The 17,410-nt window shown below is 39.6% G+C and overlaps 1 protein-coding gene across 9 annotated transcripts in view; it reads left to right on the forward strand.

The window, feature by feature from the left end:
• mef2d (myocyte enhancer factor 2d) overlaps positions 1-17,092 on the forward strand; it is a 94,702-nt gene extending 77,610 nt beyond the window's left edge. For 3 of the 9 annotated variants that reach the window (XM_072393756.1, XM_072393759.1, XM_072393757.1), the window contains exons 7-13: positions 289-467; positions 1,433-1,462; positions 5,138-5,255; positions 5,682-5,847; positions 7,637-7,705; positions 11,701-11,751; positions 16,204-17,092. In XM_072393756.1, coding sequence (XP_072249857.1) covers positions 289-467; positions 1,433-1,462; positions 5,138-5,255; positions 5,682-5,847; positions 7,637-7,705; positions 11,701-11,751; positions 16,204-16,630 — 1,040 coding nt within the window. In that variant the 3' untranslated portion in view covers positions 16,631-17,092. The remainder of the gene's footprint in view (positions 1-288; positions 468-1,432; positions 1,463-5,137; positions 5,256-5,681; positions 5,848-7,636; positions 7,706-11,700; positions 11,752-16,203) is intronic. The other 6 variants (XM_072393762.1, XM_072393763.1, XM_072393758.1 and 3 more) reach the window with 5 other exon arrangements.
• The last annotated feature ends 318 nt before the right edge of the window (positions 17,093-17,410 follow it).

Below are 17,410 nucleotides of genomic sequence, written 5' to 3' on the forward strand. Positions count from 1 at the left end.
ATATTTCTGGAGAGAGCATGACGCGGTTTTGATGTGAAGGAACAGCAGAGAATCATAGTAGTGCCAAAAAAATCTTTTGTTTGAGCTGCAGAAAGATGAGGAGCATGTGGTGTGGCAGAGCGATCCAACTCACTAATGAGAACACACAAATAAACACAATAACAATGGCAGACAAGTGCAGACAGTTCACAGGTAGATACAGAAACTGAAAACATCAGAGCAGACACAAAACCCCCTCCTACCTTTCCTGTTCACTAAACCTCACTCTCTTTATATGTGTCTCTCCAGCTAATGGCTACATCAGTGCCAGGGCCTCCCCAGGCCTCCTCTCTGTATCCAATGGCAACAGCCTGGGGAAAGTAGTCCCGGCTAAGTCTCCACCTCCACCCAGCCCTCAGATGGTCAACAGCCGCAAGCCGGACCTGAGGGTCATCACTTCACAGAGTGGCAAAAGCCTCATGCAGCTGGTGAGGAGAAGGCAACTAACTGGGAACAACACTCAAGTTTAACTAAAAAAAAAAGTTTTAAAGTCATACATTAATGGTTTCTGGCACATTTCCTTGGTTGCGTGGGCTTAAAAAGAAGTGCATTCAGGCATCCTAACAAGTCATAGTTGTTCTGGTATCGCTACTCCAATTATGCTTTGAAAAGTGAAAATCATTTTGTTCTTAGGTAACCAGCGTTAATCTTTCTTTTTCCTTCTACATGTCATTTTACCTTTGGCACTGAATATCTATATAGAAGGCCTCAAGCAAGAAACACTCATTGAAACATATTTTTCAATATGTAGTTTGAGTCTGCAAGAGGGAAGAAAACACAATGAACTCACAGCTTAACTGTCTGTCTACGATATATTTAGTCAAAAGATAGTTCAGCATTAACTGCTATGCTTGGGTGCTTTTGTGTTCATCTTCGTTCCAAACCAATTCATTTTACAGTACATTTCTATGAGGACACATCATTTACAGCTGAAGAAGAATTACACCTGTCGGAAGTCCTTTTATACAACGTTTTTGTGTGTTTAGCTCTGACAGCAGGATTTAGAAGTATTAAAAGATTATGTGAATTTTGTTCACTGGGAAAAGCAATATGTTTAAGAAAAAAATTTAGAACAGTTTTTGTACGAGTTTTCCTCTGTATTGGATGCATTTATTTATTTCTCATATTTCCCTTTGACAGTAAGTTTTATTCATTTTATGTCCACAAACTTAAATAGTTTATGTAATAATGTAATTTACATTTATATAATCAACCCAAAGTTTAAGAATGACAGATTCACATCCATATAATTACTCAGCATTATGTAAATGTATTGATGATGAAAGTAAGCATAATTTCTTTTCTTAGTCTTTTAACCACAATTACTTAGAGAAACTTAACGGTCCTCTGTTTTTTACCCTCCCCTCCACCTACTCTTGCACCGGCCGTGCAGACAGACGAAGAGCTGGAGTTGGTGAGTGAGGTGAATAGACTTTTAGAGTTTCAGCCTCATGGATGTGGCATCAAACTGTGTGATCTCACTGAGCATGAGGGTGATACCATCAGTAAACGCATCCCACCAGCGTTAACTCAGCTATGATGAGAAATGAAGTACAGCTGCTAGAGCATCAGAGCAATGTACAAACAGTGGACAAATCAGCTGGTTGCTTCTGTTCCTGTAAGAATTTTCAGTTTAGGGATCAGGATTCACTAAAGGCTCATTCCTCAAGTCTGTGGTCCCAACAGAGCTGTAGGCTGGGGGTCAAGCTGTCAAAAATGTATTTTTCAAAATTGACTTGACTTGAAATTTGTCTCCAAAAAGACTGTCTGGAAAAGTTTGATATTCCTTGTCAAGATATGATATAAAGCTACTTTGTTACCATAGCATAAAGATAGGTGACAATATCTCACATGGACCTCTCTCACCATGTACAATGGTTAAATAAATCTTTTTTACACATTTTACAGCTCACTAATAATGTATCTAGCTTATCAAATTTCTAAAAAGTAAACAAAAGACAGATTTAGAAGTTACTTGCAGAAGTTACTTGCAGAAGTTACTTCATGCTTAGTGAACATGAGTGTAGGTATCAATATTCTCAATTTACTCACTAAAAGAGCAAATTAGTATATTTTTCAAAACATTTTTCAAAACATATTTTTCCTTAAGTTGGACTTTATCTAAAAGACATGTAGCTATATTTTAGAATAGAGTTTATAACCATACACCCAAATCCTTGTAGTGTTACTTGTATAAGTGGTATTTGCATCCTTTTAATCTGTGTAAAGCAGTTAACATGTTTAAGTCTGACACACCAAGGCTAAAAAGTTATGGCCAAGGATATCAGATTGTGTTTTAAATAATCCCTCATTCCTACAAATGATCAACCAGGCAAAGAAAGTTATGTTGTTTTAACCCCCCAAAAGACGGCTGTGGGATAAGTTACCCGCTATAATAAACTAAGGCAATTTACAACCAGACGTCTGCAGAATGAAGGCCAGGCATTTTAATTATTGCCATAACTTTTTTGTCTGTCACCATATTTAGGTGTTTTTTGAACCAGAAGTAACCTTATTTGGTCCATAGGGAGAAGTGCCAAAATATTACTAAATGCAAGTGCTGGATCTTAATTAATTTCACCTGTGATAGCCGGCACAATGTTTTCCTCTCTTGTCAAAAAATATTAGAAACACCATCATGGGTGTATTGTACACAATCTAATTAAAGCTAAAATTGCCTACAGGGGGCCTTCAAATTGATAAGAAGGCCTTTTAGTCCAATTAGCTAAAGAACAAGTCAAAATTATTACAGCAAATTGTTTATCTGCAATATCTGACCAAGCAAAAATGTCAGCACTAAAATGTATTGGCTACTCCACCAACAAATGACAACAAAATAACTGCCTTGAATCAAAACAATTAGTATTCAGTTCATTTTTATTGTATGAACCGCATAACTGGTCTACACAAACAAACATGTTAATCAAGTCAGTCAAGCCTCAAACATTCCTGTCTTTGAGGACTGATGCGTTCTTAATTGTGTAATTATTGTCAGGACTACGAGCACTTTGATCCAAAAGAGTAAAATTTCTTATGGCATCATAATGTGTGGAAAACACGCAGGAAGTATTTCCCTAAGACACCTTTCATTAGAACCAAATATTTTAAGCCGGTACCTAGTGGTCATTTTTGATGCTGCACTTTAAGCATATCAGTATTTGCTTTTCTTTTGATACCAATCCCATAGTTTTTATATGCTCCATAAACTGCACTGTGTCACTGGGCCATGGTTTCTGACATGTCCAAAAAAATCCAGAAAACATGAAGTGATGTCACTCTGACAGCCTAAATACACAATCCACAAGCAGAAATACATATACGTATAATATGTTTGGAAGTAAATCTTTGAATTTGCTTTACATATACATATACCTTAAACTAAAATAGATACTAGTTAAAAAATTGAAAAAATAATAAATTTTTAACAGCTGCCTTTTAAAAAATGTCTGCCCTACTCTCATTTCTATTCCTTACAAATTACTTGTGTTTTAGTGGCAAAACTGTGTTACAATTTGTGATGTCAAAAATATATATATCACAAGTAGTTTGTTATTTTAAAGCAAAATTAATAAAAAAAATCCTCAAAATGTTCAAGATACTGTACAACTCAACCTAAAGTGACATTTGTGCAACACAAATAGACTATAGAGATGAAAAATTGAGGGAACTGGAGCAACCAGCTGACACTCTGCTGTGTGTGAAAGCTGCTCAGCATGTGCATGTTTGGTTTCATCTGAGTGTTAATGCTCTGAGGATCAGAGAGAGGAAAGCTCACAAAGTCTCCAACCTGGAACACAGATGGGCATGTTAGTCTGAGATACGCTGACCCCTTCAGTCCTCCACACACAAATGCATGTATATTCCTTGCGTAAATAGACACACCTCAGACCAAAACACACACCTCGCATTGTATTTTCATTCCTGGTGTACTTGTCTGCTCGCATTCTTTTTTTCAATAAAACACGTTCTTGCGCACACAGACAGACTCATTCCCACTCATTCCCCTTCTATCAGCCTTGCCAATGCATGCGTTCCTGTCAGCATGATTCTCCAGCACGGCGCTACCTCTTATAGCACCTTCCACCGTGACTCTACGTAACACGAGCACTGGGCCCTGGCGACAGCGTTGCCGTGCCAACGCCACCTTGAGACGCGAGAAATTTCTCATCTTGCGCACTGATGTTAAAGTGTCACAGTAAAGTTAAACACCTCAGAAAGAGGTGAGCCAGCTACATTTTCTTGCAGGCAGTGAGATGCTTCTGTGTGTGGCACGATGCATAAATCATCTACCATTGTCCTGCACAGGCAAATGAGGTGATCTCTGTGTGAGGATACTTGGTTGGGATTGTTCCGTAATATTTTATTTTGGTCTGTCGAATAAAATTTTAAAGTAACAGGAAAACTGAGGGTTTAAGGTTGATCATAGTTCCTGCACTTATGCGTAGTGAAGCAGTGTCCACTGTGTTTGTTTTTATATTTCAACTACAAGTAGAACAAGCTGTGTTCAAAGAGAAATTTCTCAGTAGTAGCTGAATTGTTCTTGGTCACATTGCAGTGTCTCTGCATCCACTCTGCTGCAGTGGAAGGCACATGCTAGCCATTATCATTATTACTGTTGAAAATGGATGAAGTCATGTGCCGTGAACTTCTACACTCAGTCCATATAAGGAGAAAAGGCTTGATTTGTTCTGGAACCAGACCAGGTTCTCTCACGACATGGAGTCACAGCTCTGGATTTAGGGGTCCAAGAAAGAAAGAGTTTGGTTGTAAATGTCAGATGAGCGTGTAAGACAGAAAAAAAATCAGATCCTGTGCATGTTACATATTCTCTAACCTCTCAGAATTACATCAGTGCCAGATTGCCACAGGACATAATATTTTTGCATGAATTAACCACCCTGCACAGTGAAGAGATGCTGAGAAATGCACTTAGTCAATTTTATGCTTCCTTTATGTATTCAGTTCTTTTGAAAGCCAACTTAACTTCAGTAGCTGACCAACTGTACATCTGGTTATAGAACCACTGTAGCAGTAAATACTTCTTGCACTCTCAGTTACCTAATGTTCAGTTTCCTCTGTCTGTCTCTCTGTCTTTTAGAATGCTCAGCGGCTAGGAGGCTCACAGGTGGCACAACCGCTCACCACCCCGGTGGTCTCTGTGGCAACACCCAGTCTTCTTGCACCATTCTCCAGCATGCAGACGGCCTACAACACTGGTAAGACATGGACAACAGCACTGACACACTCGGCAAGGCAGAACGATTTAGCACCTTATATTGAATCTGTCTGTTTGAATCAGTGCAGAAAAGACAGCGCTGCCACGAGACAGAATTTAAAGAAAAAGAAAAGATGAAAATTCAAAGATATGGTGTTTATTTTGTCATGAAAAAAATGGGTGCTATGTAAAAACACTTCAAAACCTTGCAGTGTGATGCCACAAACCACCATGAATATTCACTTTGTTCATTGTGTGAGGACTTCTGGAATGATTCCACTTCAAAGGTCTCCATTAATATGGATTAGCAGTGATTAATATTGATGCACCAGAAAGTTGTATGATGTAAAACAATCCCCCTCACCCCCCTCTCTGTCTCCTTTCTCTTCCTTTTCCCTCTGTCTCCCTCTCCATCTCTTAATCCCAGAGTACCAGCTGACGAGTGCAGATCTCACAGCGCTCCAGACGTTCACACCACCAGGGCTGGTGCCTGGTAACATGGCTGCCTGGCAACAGCAACCAGCAGTCTCCCAGCAACAACAACAACAGCAGCAGCAACAGCAGCTGACTTTGGCATCACTCAGTAACTTGGTGTAAGTTCCCTTTTCTTGACTTGACATACTTGTGAGATTGATTCTCTAACTTCTTTACAGTTGACCTTTCCTCTCAAACAACTGATCAGTCAACCTTTTCGAAGAAGCACACACGTCACCTGGTTCAGTACAACCACTACACACGTGCATAGAAAACACTTAAAACAGCTCTCTTGTACAAAGCTGCAACATCAACTCCACTGCAGTTGATTCATCCTCGTGGTGACCTAGATATCCCCCCTAGCCCTGACTCCCACTGCAGTCCCTCTCTCATTTAGCTCCCTGTAGCGAGGATAGGCTGTTAGGCGTATTATCTGGCACACTACAAAAGCTTGAGTGGCTTACAATAACAGCAAAAATAAATATTTTCTGCTGGACTTTTATTTTGCCAGATAATAGTATATTCAGTCTGTTGGTGATTAAAGTTGCATTTGCTTTGCTAACTTTTTGTGTTTTATCTTAATTCAGAATTACCCTACCACATGACTTTACCTTCAGTATGGCCCACTCCCAAAACTGTTTTTAGTTCATCCTTCTTTAGAGCTTTGTTGACCATCCCCTTATTTCTGAGACACTTTTGGAAAGGCCGACCTACTTTGTAAGAATACCTTTATTAATACAAGTAAGACCAGGTCATAAAAGTGGAAAAGACCATAGGAACTAAAAATACCTGTGATCCACACAAGTGAAGCTACCACAGATCAAACTCGGGCCATTTTTAACTCAATCACTTTAAAAAAAAAAAAAGTATATGACACGAAAAGCTATTATTTGTGCATCTTTTGTGTCCTAACTCCAAACTTAGCTTTGCAAACACAACTAGAAAGGTGTGACATTTTTTCCAATTCTATTTATTATTTTTATGTTCTATCTCATGTCACTTTAAAACTCACATTGCCAAGTGTTTGAATGTAGAACTCCATTTTTGTGATAAAGTTATTTAATAGTTTTAAGTGTACTCTCTGATAGCAAATTGTAGGTGGATTGGAGCTTGGACTGCACAGTGTTAGAAAAACATGATACTTTTTGTTATGATATAAATTGCAAGATGTGAAGTATTTATATGTATGGTGTTAAATGGATAGTTTAGACCTTTTGAAATGGGCTTATGTGAAGTAATTTTGAGCAGTTAGAACCTTACCTGCAAAAGGCAGTGGTGAGAACGTAGCAGGAAGAAGTTCTAACAGATACTGAAAGCAGGTACAAAAGAAGGGCGAACTGCATCTTTGCCTACTGCAGTTTAGGTACTAACAGCTACAAAGTACTTTACTCAAGTCTAAAAAACTCAAACTATTCCTTTAAGGCCAGGTGTATTACCAATGGCTGTATTCCACTTCTGCTCCTGTACATGACGTTTGGTTGTACAAAAGCAGACCTTTCTCTAAGTGGTGAATGCAGCCCTCATCAATACACCTGTGCTTCGACAGCTGTTTCAAGTCAAGTCTGCCAGGAAAAAGGTCTATAGAATGCCATTTATTGGACTCCAAGTAGTCCTCTGCAATATTGATTCTACACATGTTGATATTGCAATAATGGTAAAACTTCAATATATTTCTCTGCCCTAATTGAATTTGCCTTTTCTTTTAATATTGAAAATTAAAAAGTAAAATATTGCCCTTTCTGAGCTACAGTACAAAGCTAACCTTTGGTTAGTAATACAATTTGTATATAAGAGTTTTGTTTGAAGAACTGAATCTTTGTGTGAGCAGTCTGGCTATGCCTGGCTAACCTGTGGATCTGGGAGCAGCTTGTAACTGCTTCTTGTTTTTTCCTCCCTTTTTCTCCACAGCATGTGGGGTGCAGAGAAACAGAATGCGGAGATGGTTAACTGCATCTCCAATTTTGCTGCTAACCTGAGGTGAATCACTTGATAACATCCAGTGCTATGCAGCTCTGCCTTCCTGTTTATCTGTCAACTTTTTATATTCCTCACACACACTTAGGGTGTATAACAACCTGGCAGTGTGCGACCAAAATAACACAAAATAAATTACAGAAGAGATGCAAATACATGACAAACATGATATCAAAGCATCTTTTCTTTTCATTTGTATGTTGGATGTGCTGCTTGTTGCTTTGCTGTGTCTGTGCTCTCTAAGTTCTGTTGACGGAAAAGCACGTTTTCCCCCTTTGAGATTATCAGATAGCTAGTTTAGCTAGTTTTTCTGCCACCTAAAGTGTAGATCAGAAGCTTTTTGGATGTGTTGGTAAGAAAGAAGATGTAGCTTTAGTGTGACAGCAGAAACACCTTGCTTGGTCTCAAATGAAAAGAGTCTTTGGGTGGTGCTTCAGTCCTCGACACAAAACCAATGCACAGCTATGTGCTACTGACAGGCTTGCTGCCATTTAGCTGTCACTTTCAGCTGACAGACATACGACTCAGATACATGTGGGTCTGGAATTCCTGTGGAAGCATGAATAAAAGCATAATTCAGCTTAGCTGTCAAAGTTAGTTGAGGAAATAGAGAGAATTTATGAATTGGCTGTTTGGAATTTGATGTAGTTTTCTAATCATTTGATAATCTGTAACAGTCTTGGGAGGGAGCTTTTTTAAGTGCACACAGAAAATTATTTGACATTTTAAAACACTATTAATGCTGAAAGTATTTGTTCAGAACAATCCAAGTTAAAGAAGTATCCCAGATTTCAGTTAATTTTGAGAAATGGCCCATAATCTTGATCATAGTACAATAAACGATAACAGAAAAGTGTTTAAAAAGGAAAAAGATTTGGTGCTGTCTGTCAGCAGAGAGAGTTATTTGTTCCTCTGTCTGACAGGCTGAAAACTGTCCCTGAAAATATGATAATTGGTTATTTGTTATTGTATACAACAGCTGTGTCTTCAGGGGGTTGAACATCTTTGAAAAAGCAGTAGATAGCTAACAGTCACCGCCAGCTCATACACAGCAGAACTCTTCATATCGCCTTGTAAATGTTAACAAATGGCAGTCCAGATTGTATGAAATCCTTTTGCAACCAGAACAGTTGAACCTCTCAGATTGTAGAAAAAGAAAGCCAGCAGTCCTTTCTCTGAGTGTTTGCTCTAATAATCCAATGAAGGATTCAGCATCTACAATGATGGCAATTTTAAATATTTTTCATATCAAGTCTGTACTTAATTTCTTAGGCACCACTGACAACTTAAAAAAAAGTGTGAATTATTCATTTTCAGAGCCAGAGGCATTTCTGCTTGAAGAGCTTTTGGGATATTATTAAAATATTGGATCAACTTACTGCACACTACTCCTCTCTTTATTGAATTAAGACCACTAGAGAACACAAAATAGTAAATAACTGGTTTCTGTATTTTCCTGACTGTGTGAAGCAAGTAGAACTCAAACTTTAGTGATTTCAAGTTTGAGATGTTCCGCTGCTCCCGCCTATATCATTTGAAGTGGGTCTGCTCAGCAGCCTGTTCTCAAGTTTTGCACTAGCCTGGTAATGACCCTTTAACTTGACACATAAAATAAATAAATATAGCCATTGTTACGTGACCCATTGGATTGGTGAGTCACATCTGGAGACTTCCAAAAGTCACAGAGTTATTAATGAGCAAAGGGCTCAGCAAGCTAAGCTTTATTATCTATTTTATTGTAAATATGACCAGAATTCACAAAATTATTTTCATGTTGCATTAAATATGACATGAAATCAGAAATGCAAGACAATAAAGGTCATATTTACTGAAAATATATGCTGTAGTTACAAATAATAAGAGAACTTTGGTAATTTTCTAAAGAACTTCTTCACAAACTGCCCTCTTGTTTGGCAAACCCCTCTCCCTGCAGACTTTAGATAAAACATGGGTCTAGGTCACGTGTTTGTTTAATTTTTTAAACTGCTGGCTATGTCCGTTCTGTGGCAGAAACAATAAATCATTTGATCAAAAGATAGCTTGTATGCCAAAAGCTTTCCAGGCACTAATGTGACTTTTCAAGAATATATTCAAGGGTGAATGTTTTTTCTACACTGAATCTGCCTCATTTTTGGACTCAACAAGAAATATATACAACTCACATCATAGGCTCTAGGATCTTTTCACATCTGGCTAACATTTTATAGTGTGAATGAACAATTGTAAGAATAATCTAGATAATCAGAATTCTAAAAATAAAATTAATAATGTAGGATCCTGACCTCTTAGAAGTGAACTTTTTCCGTCAGAGTCTCTGATGTGCTTTGATTTAGCCAAGACATTCTTTTTAACACTGACAACAATAATAATTCTCCTGAATAAACAGGACACAGATTTTGTCCATGATCATGCAGCCCAGATGCTGAACATGGCGGCGTTTCAGCTCCCGCACGTTTAACACAAGAATCAGCACCAGGCAGGTTTGCGGCGTTGTGTGCTGGATCAGAAAAACATAATCGTTGTCACTGAAAACAAACGAGCACCACAGAAATGTTGGAAGCTTTCCCAGCACACCAAACTGTTCTCACAGCACAATGGAAAACCGTGCTGTCCTAGGACAGCATGGGCAGACGTGGGCACTTCTGCAGCCCAGACTGCTCTGCTTTGTTTTGATTTCATCACAGCGCGGCCTCACAGCGACCAAACAACCCCTTCCAATCAAATGGTGATTGACTGCTTGGCTGCGAGCCTCGCCTTTGCTGTCGTCTACACTTTTCCTCGCCCCAGGCTCCACAAGGAAATTATTTCTGTCATCTTACTCTCTCCCATCCCCCCTTTTAATCATCCTTCTTCCACTACTTCCGTCTTTCCGCTTATTTCCTGCTCCTTTTGTCAGGCTCAGTTAATTTGGTGTACACCTGTTGACTCTCATCTTCCCCTGACTCCCCAATCTAAATGTTAATGACACAACTGGCCCCTTCAACAACATCCCTGCAGAGCTGCGCTCTCAGCCTGTTTGTGTGTTTATGTGCAAGTGCTCACCGGATACTGCTTGTTCCAGGACATGTTGTCATTGTTTGTTTCCTCACTGAGTCGATGTGTTATCAGCAGACGGGGCCTCTATTTGGGACACTTGAGCAGGAAATAAACAGAACTACTTAGGCAGATGGTATTTATAAGTGCATTAGGATTGTTATGTCTGCTTGATTCATCCATGTACATCCATGGCTACAATGTGGAGCATAGAGAATGGATAAAATGTCATTTTAGTGGCTAATGTTTTTTAATCCTCATCTCACATTGTTCTTGTCTTTAGCCCATAAATTCATACTTTGTCTTACTCCATCGGTTTTTCCCATCTCACTTTCAGTTTATTTCCCCAAATGTGTTTTCAGTGAAAAACATTTGCAGGCAGTGCCAAGTTGCTTACATTATTTCTCAACTATCAAAGGTGGATAAAGAAAATCACCCCAGAAAGCTCTTTTTACAGCTGATTTTTAGCCAGAGCTTAGTGCATTGTTATGATCGGGCCATATAAGGTATTCAAATGCCAGGACAACGTTTAGGATCTGTACCGTTCCAATAAAAGCATTCATCAGTTTACTAGCAAACAGAAGAAATAGAAGTTAAACCTAAATGAAACTGAAAAGTAAAAAAGTATCAGATAGCCTTTGTGTTATATCCCAGCCTACACTGCAGATTCCTACCAGCCTCATCACATTTTCAGAAAAGCTAACTGTGTACATTTATTGAAAGTGCATGTGAATAACATGAATAACAATAATTTGTGTCAGCACAGCCTTTCACATTTCCTGCTGTACACAACTCTGCCTACAACAACATCTCAGCGTGACTGAAGCAGCTGTTGAGCCTTTTTTTATTTATTTTTTTGTAACCATGTCTGGACTGACCATGACTGGCCTCCTTCTCAGTGTTTCCCTGCTGTTTCAGCTTTTTAAACTTGCTTGTCTTCTTTTTCTTTCCACCTCCGTTCACAGCTTGGCTTCTCAGTCCAACTTGCTCTTTGGCAGAGAGGAGGGCCTCTGCTGGTACTGTACTCTTTACACTTAAGACACACAGCTACAGTACGCTGCTTTCCCAAAATATTTGCTGCATGAAGGGTCCTCAGAAAAAGATTTGACACTTTAACAGCAAAATTATTGCGGAGATTAAGATATTGTTATGATGTAAAGAAAGCAACAAAGATCAACAATATGAGTCCATTACAGCACAACACTGATGATTAGCTGGAAGACAGAGAAATCAGTTTTAAATAAGTACATGGAAAGAATATAACAAACTATTTACAAATATCTCGGTTAATAATGCAGACCTCACACTCAGAAATACCACAAAATAAAAATTTTAAAGCAGCTGGCCATACAAGCTAGCTTATAAATGTCTTCAGGCCTTTTGTAGAATTTTATGTCATGTAGTTTAAAAAAATACTAAGTTAAGTAGTATTTAGAGCCCCCTGCTCGTTTTTACCTAATTTTTCTGTAAAACTGCTGTAGAACGCTTTATATTCTCAATATTTGTAATATTGTACAGCATACACTGTTAAAGTCTATAAAACCATTGGATGAACCTTATTGGGAAACCTGATAGTAGTTAATATCACATCACTTCCTGAGAGCCTTGTTGTTAGCTGGAGGTGCAAAATGTGACAAAACTTTTTGAAAAGATGCATCACTGTACGCTTCTCCACAGTAATCATTAAATTTAGACTCATCACTGAGAAGCTATTGATGTTGGAGCTGAACCAGTTTTTGGTTGTCACCATTGCATTGCAGTTAATTTCTGATGGCTTAATGTCCAGCATTTGCATAGTCTAATATGAAAATTTTAGGCTCTTCACAAAACAAATCTCAGTGTTGGCAAAGGTCTTCCAAAACAGCAACAGAAGGCACAAAAGGCCAGTTCATGCTTTTGTGTATCTGCAAAGAGTATCCATTAATCAATGACTTTATCCAGACCCTCAACTGCTGCTGCAAGGAGGGCTTGGCCATAAAATCTCTAATTCTACAAGTCCATTTTATCTAGTTATTTTCCCTTCCACAATGCAAGGCTTTTAATAGACCAACAGGGATATAGTTGGCTTTTTGCACATCAGTAATGCAGATTATTGACAGCAGCAATGTTCGCTGTGCTTATGTGTTTGAGGATGAGAGGGCAGGAGACGGTGGAGTGGTAAACTTAAAGAAAATGTGAAGCTTTGTCACAGCAAGTTGTATGTTAGGAGGGTAGTGGCATTTTCTTGCTGTTATGTGCACCTGCCATCAATGTAGCCTGACTACCTTTGTGTAGTTTGGCTAAAGAGTTTATCAAAATATAAATTTTTAGTGGAGATGGAGAAGGGAAAATGGAGAACAAAATTGATTTTTACAGAGAGAAAATTAATTGTACTGCCACGAAACAAGATAAGTAACAGGGATTCTTACACTGGACTGGATAACTGCAGTTAGCAAATTCTCTACTGGTTGTATTTTGCATGAGTTTTTGGTCCAAATAAGCTCACAAATAGCTATGCCAAGACTGTATGTAAGATCTGCAAATTAACAAGTCTGTGCTGTGCCAAAATCTGATTCCCTGCAAGTATTGCAACGCCACGTCTTTTATGTTTGTTTCTTTGTTTTTTCCTTTTTGGTCCATCCAATAAGATAAACCAATTATCACCCTTCAGTTGTGTGTTAAGTTTATAGAGTTGTAGTCAGTAGGGTTTAAATGGTGCTGTATTGTAAATAAAGATTTGTGAAAATCTTGAAACTTCTTCAGAATTAGTGTTTTTGGTTTTTTTTTTTATTTGGAATATGTCACAAAATGTAGCCTTGGTGCAAGTGGAATCTTTACAATATGTGGCATAAACAATATTTATCACCAAAAATTCAACCCTGCGTGACATCGACAGTCTAACCGCTCTTTATTTATCACACCAGTTTTGTTAAGTTAGTGATAACTTCATTAGAATGCTGCCTTTTCACTTTATTAGATGAAAACAGCTCTATGATTGTGTGCGTAGCATGTTTGTTGTAGAGGCTCTTTGACGAGCTGCTATCCATACCTCCATACCAGGATGGTGACGTAAAATAGATGTTGGTTTTTTTTTAATATAGTTTTTTCTCCATCATTTTTTCTTGCTGGAGTGAAGTTACCATTTTCCTTTTTAATGCACGTGTCTGGAATGAAACTTCGCAAGAGAACATAGAGGGGACTCTCTGAATGGTACAACATGCATTCAAAGTCTACATAAGTCTACAGACACAGAAATTATGAATTGGCTTTTATACACCCCAGGACAAGTCTGTCTTTTCATGAGTTTGTGTGTAACATTAGGCCAAAAGATCTCATTTACTTAAATTACAGTGTTATTTGTCAAATATAATAACAAACTTGATTATAAGACGCTGCTGTTTGATTTTATTTAAAGAACTATTATATAGCAGTTTGTTCATCCTGAGAGAAGCAAAGTATTCTGTGATCACCGTGTTGTTAGTGTTCAGGGGGCAGCCTGCCGCTCTCACCTTCATCACTGTCACTGGCCTGCTGACTCAACCGTTTTTATTCGCCATAGCAACGGCACCCTAGTGGCAGCTCCATCCATCTACCTGCGCTAGCCTGAACCACTGCACGCAGGTTTGATGAAGTGGGCACAGGAAGAACCTGTGAGCCTTGCTGCCACTATGCAATGTGTATGTGTGTGTGTGTGTGTGTGTGTGTGTGTGTGTGTGTGTGCGCACAGAGGAGAGAGGGAGCGTTTGTATGTAAGACAGCACAAAAAAAAGTGCACAACCCTAAGTGCATATGTGTGTGTCAGACCGAGGACGACAGGGAGCACATTCGAGTGCCACAGACTCAGATCGCCTGGAGGAGTGCTATCTTATATTCCCTTCTCAGTCTGCCAGTAATTGAGCGAATATTAGAGATTCAGTGCTGCAGATGGCTCATGATATGACATATTAGAACACACCCGAGGGGCCAAACGCAGTAATTGGGAGCTTCAAATTCAGATCTACTATGTCACGCTGGGGGAGAGAAAGAGATGGAACGAGCCCAATCCGAAAAATCATGTTGACGCCGTCAAAGAAGCGAGCGACACTGCAGCGTCATCAACCGGTGTCAGCCCCTGTGACAGGTTCGATTCAGCCTCCAGCCAGCGGAGGAGGTGAAGGCTGAGTGTGAGCATGGAGGGGTGATCAAAGAGCTGTGGCAGGTAGAAGCGCAGACAGTTACACAGATGAAAGCTTTTTGCATGCCATTTTGGTCCTAAGCATCTTAGGGAAAGTGCACTGAAATTATTATTAGAGTAGCTCAATCAAAAGAGCAGGAGTGTGTTCTCCTTCAGGCGGGAATCCCAGATCCAAATTGAACATTTCACATATGTCAGCCGGTCAACCGGTTAGTGCTGTTTTTTCCTAATCAGCAAACATTGATAGAAAAACTATAGAATATCAACATGGATATGACAAAGGCAAGACTTCTCCATTGAATTTACTGTAGGCCTGTTAAGATCAGAGATGGAAATTTAACTTGAAGTCTGCAGACTGTTGATGGACACCTGGGGTAATGCATGAATTGTTAACAAGGCAGCAGAAGTTTAACTGTAGTGTTCAGTTAATTTTGTGATCGTGTTCACCCTTTAGTTTTGTGACAGGGCGGTTGACATGTTTTAGAGTAGTTTTGCCAACTTTTCATTGTGAAATACTTTTTCCAGGTATTATGAACCCCCTTTTGTTGTGTTTTTGCACCTAAGCCTTTTAGCTCATGGAGTAACTGCTTGAACTGTGCTGTTTGGAGTATATTTATCTGCATCTAAAATCACAAACTTGCACAAATGTAATTTATTTATGTTTTCTAGAGCAGTGGTGTTAGTAATCAGAACCGCCCCTGAACAAACCTCTCATTAAATCATCCAGAACGTCTTTTGAGGTCTCCTTGTAAAGAGTAGAGTCCAATAATAACTAGTTAAGGGAACAGTTTTTTATATATTTTGTGTCAACAAGGCCCCTAAATAGAAGCCAAGTGGAACTTGTTTCCAGAGGACATAATGGAACACAACCAAAATTAAGTCAACATTGATGCTCCTATTCAGTCAATAGAATCTCAGATGCAACAATGTTTGGGCTGCATGGCTTATGGATTGTGCTTTTGTGGCCTCAAATGTGGTCTTAGGTGTCCTGTGTGTCTTTGCTCTTCGTGTGCTAAGGTTTGCCAAGTCAAAATTTGCCTGGTTTATCACATTGCCTGGATGTCTTGGGTTTTTGTATTTGCAACTGGTTAGCTTTTCCTTTTACACATCCAGTATATGTTTATCTAAACATTGCAGTGAATTTTTTTTACCAGACTTTGAATTTTTTTTACAGTGATGGCTGAACTCTTTGTTTCATCACTGCAAATGTTTGTCTAATGAGGCTTTGCTCCCACGTTATGTTCAAAGATAATACACAAAGTTTTGCCGCTACATGTTGTCACACCTCCTTTTCTCACCTCTTCTGTCTCTCCAGGCCAGTGGGCCCAGTGCCTCAGAGCGCCGCACTGACAGTCAACACAAACCCCAATGTCAACATCAAGTCCGAGCCTGTCTCACCAAACCGTGATCGCAACACTCCCAGCTCCATCGGTGGTATAGGAGGGGGTGGAGTGGGTCAAGTCCAAGGACAAGGTCTGGTGTCAGTTGCCTACCCAGGTACCCTGCGTTTAGAAGCAGGAGGCCAAGGCCGCTCGCCCGTCGACAGCCTCAGCAGCAACGGCAGCTCATATGAAGGCAGCGACCGGGACGAGGGTCGAGGCGGTGGTCCGGACTTCCACCACCAGGTTGGCGCTGGAGCCCAACAGCCCACCATGGTTCTCCTGCGGCCCTCTTCAGCTGAGCCTCAAGAACAGGACGGGACAAACGTCAAAAGAATGAGATTAGATACCTGGGTCACATAAAGAGATAAATGAGAAGAGAGGGATGGACAGATGGAGGACGGAGATGTGTACTTGTGGCTTGTGTACATGCTCCCTCCCGCCCCGACACCCCAGATCTCCCTCTTGCACACACACACACACACACACACACACATATAATATAATCACCGTCAAACCAGTTACCTACTGTCCACACAGGAAACACATTCGTACACAACACAAGCATGCAAACACACTCATGTGGCACGTGTGGACACTGACGCTCACTTGTATGGCAATGTGCATTCACATTTGAACTCAAACTCACACATATGAAACTCCCAATGGGTTCAGCTACCAAACCAGGGATTACTCATCAAAATAATTATTATGTTGGACTTTATTCAGAATAGAAGTGATTGAGTTTTTATTCAGGCCAAAATCTGGCCCCCGTGGACTTCTACCTGACACGCTGACAGTTGCAGCATCTGTTGGCAGAACACAGACTTGGTTTCTTAGCATGCCTCGCTTTTGGTTTGTGGTTGGTGGTGATCACCCACCCTCATGTCCTCACTGTCTGTAAATCCTCTGAAGGTTTTGATCAAAAATGACAGCACTGTATTAAAACAGTGCTACTAAATGAGTCCACATTTTTGTACACATCGGCCCGTCCACAGTTGTATTGGTATCTCTCTAGATTCTTGTTTCTTCTCTAAGAGCCTGGGCGGTTTTTCTCTCTCTAAAGTGTAGAATTTTGTCTTTCTGTGTTGACTGTTTAGAGTTTGGAATCATTTCGGTTTTGAATATGAAGACACTAAAAGA

This window comes from Leuresthes tenuis, unplaced genomic scaffold (genome assembly GCF_036924035.1).
Source record: "Leuresthes tenuis unplaced genomic scaffold, fLeuTen1.0.hap1 SCAF_10, whole genome shotgun sequence".
NCBI lineage: Eukaryota > Metazoa > Chordata > Actinopteri > Atheriniformes > Atherinopsidae > Leuresthes > Leuresthes tenuis.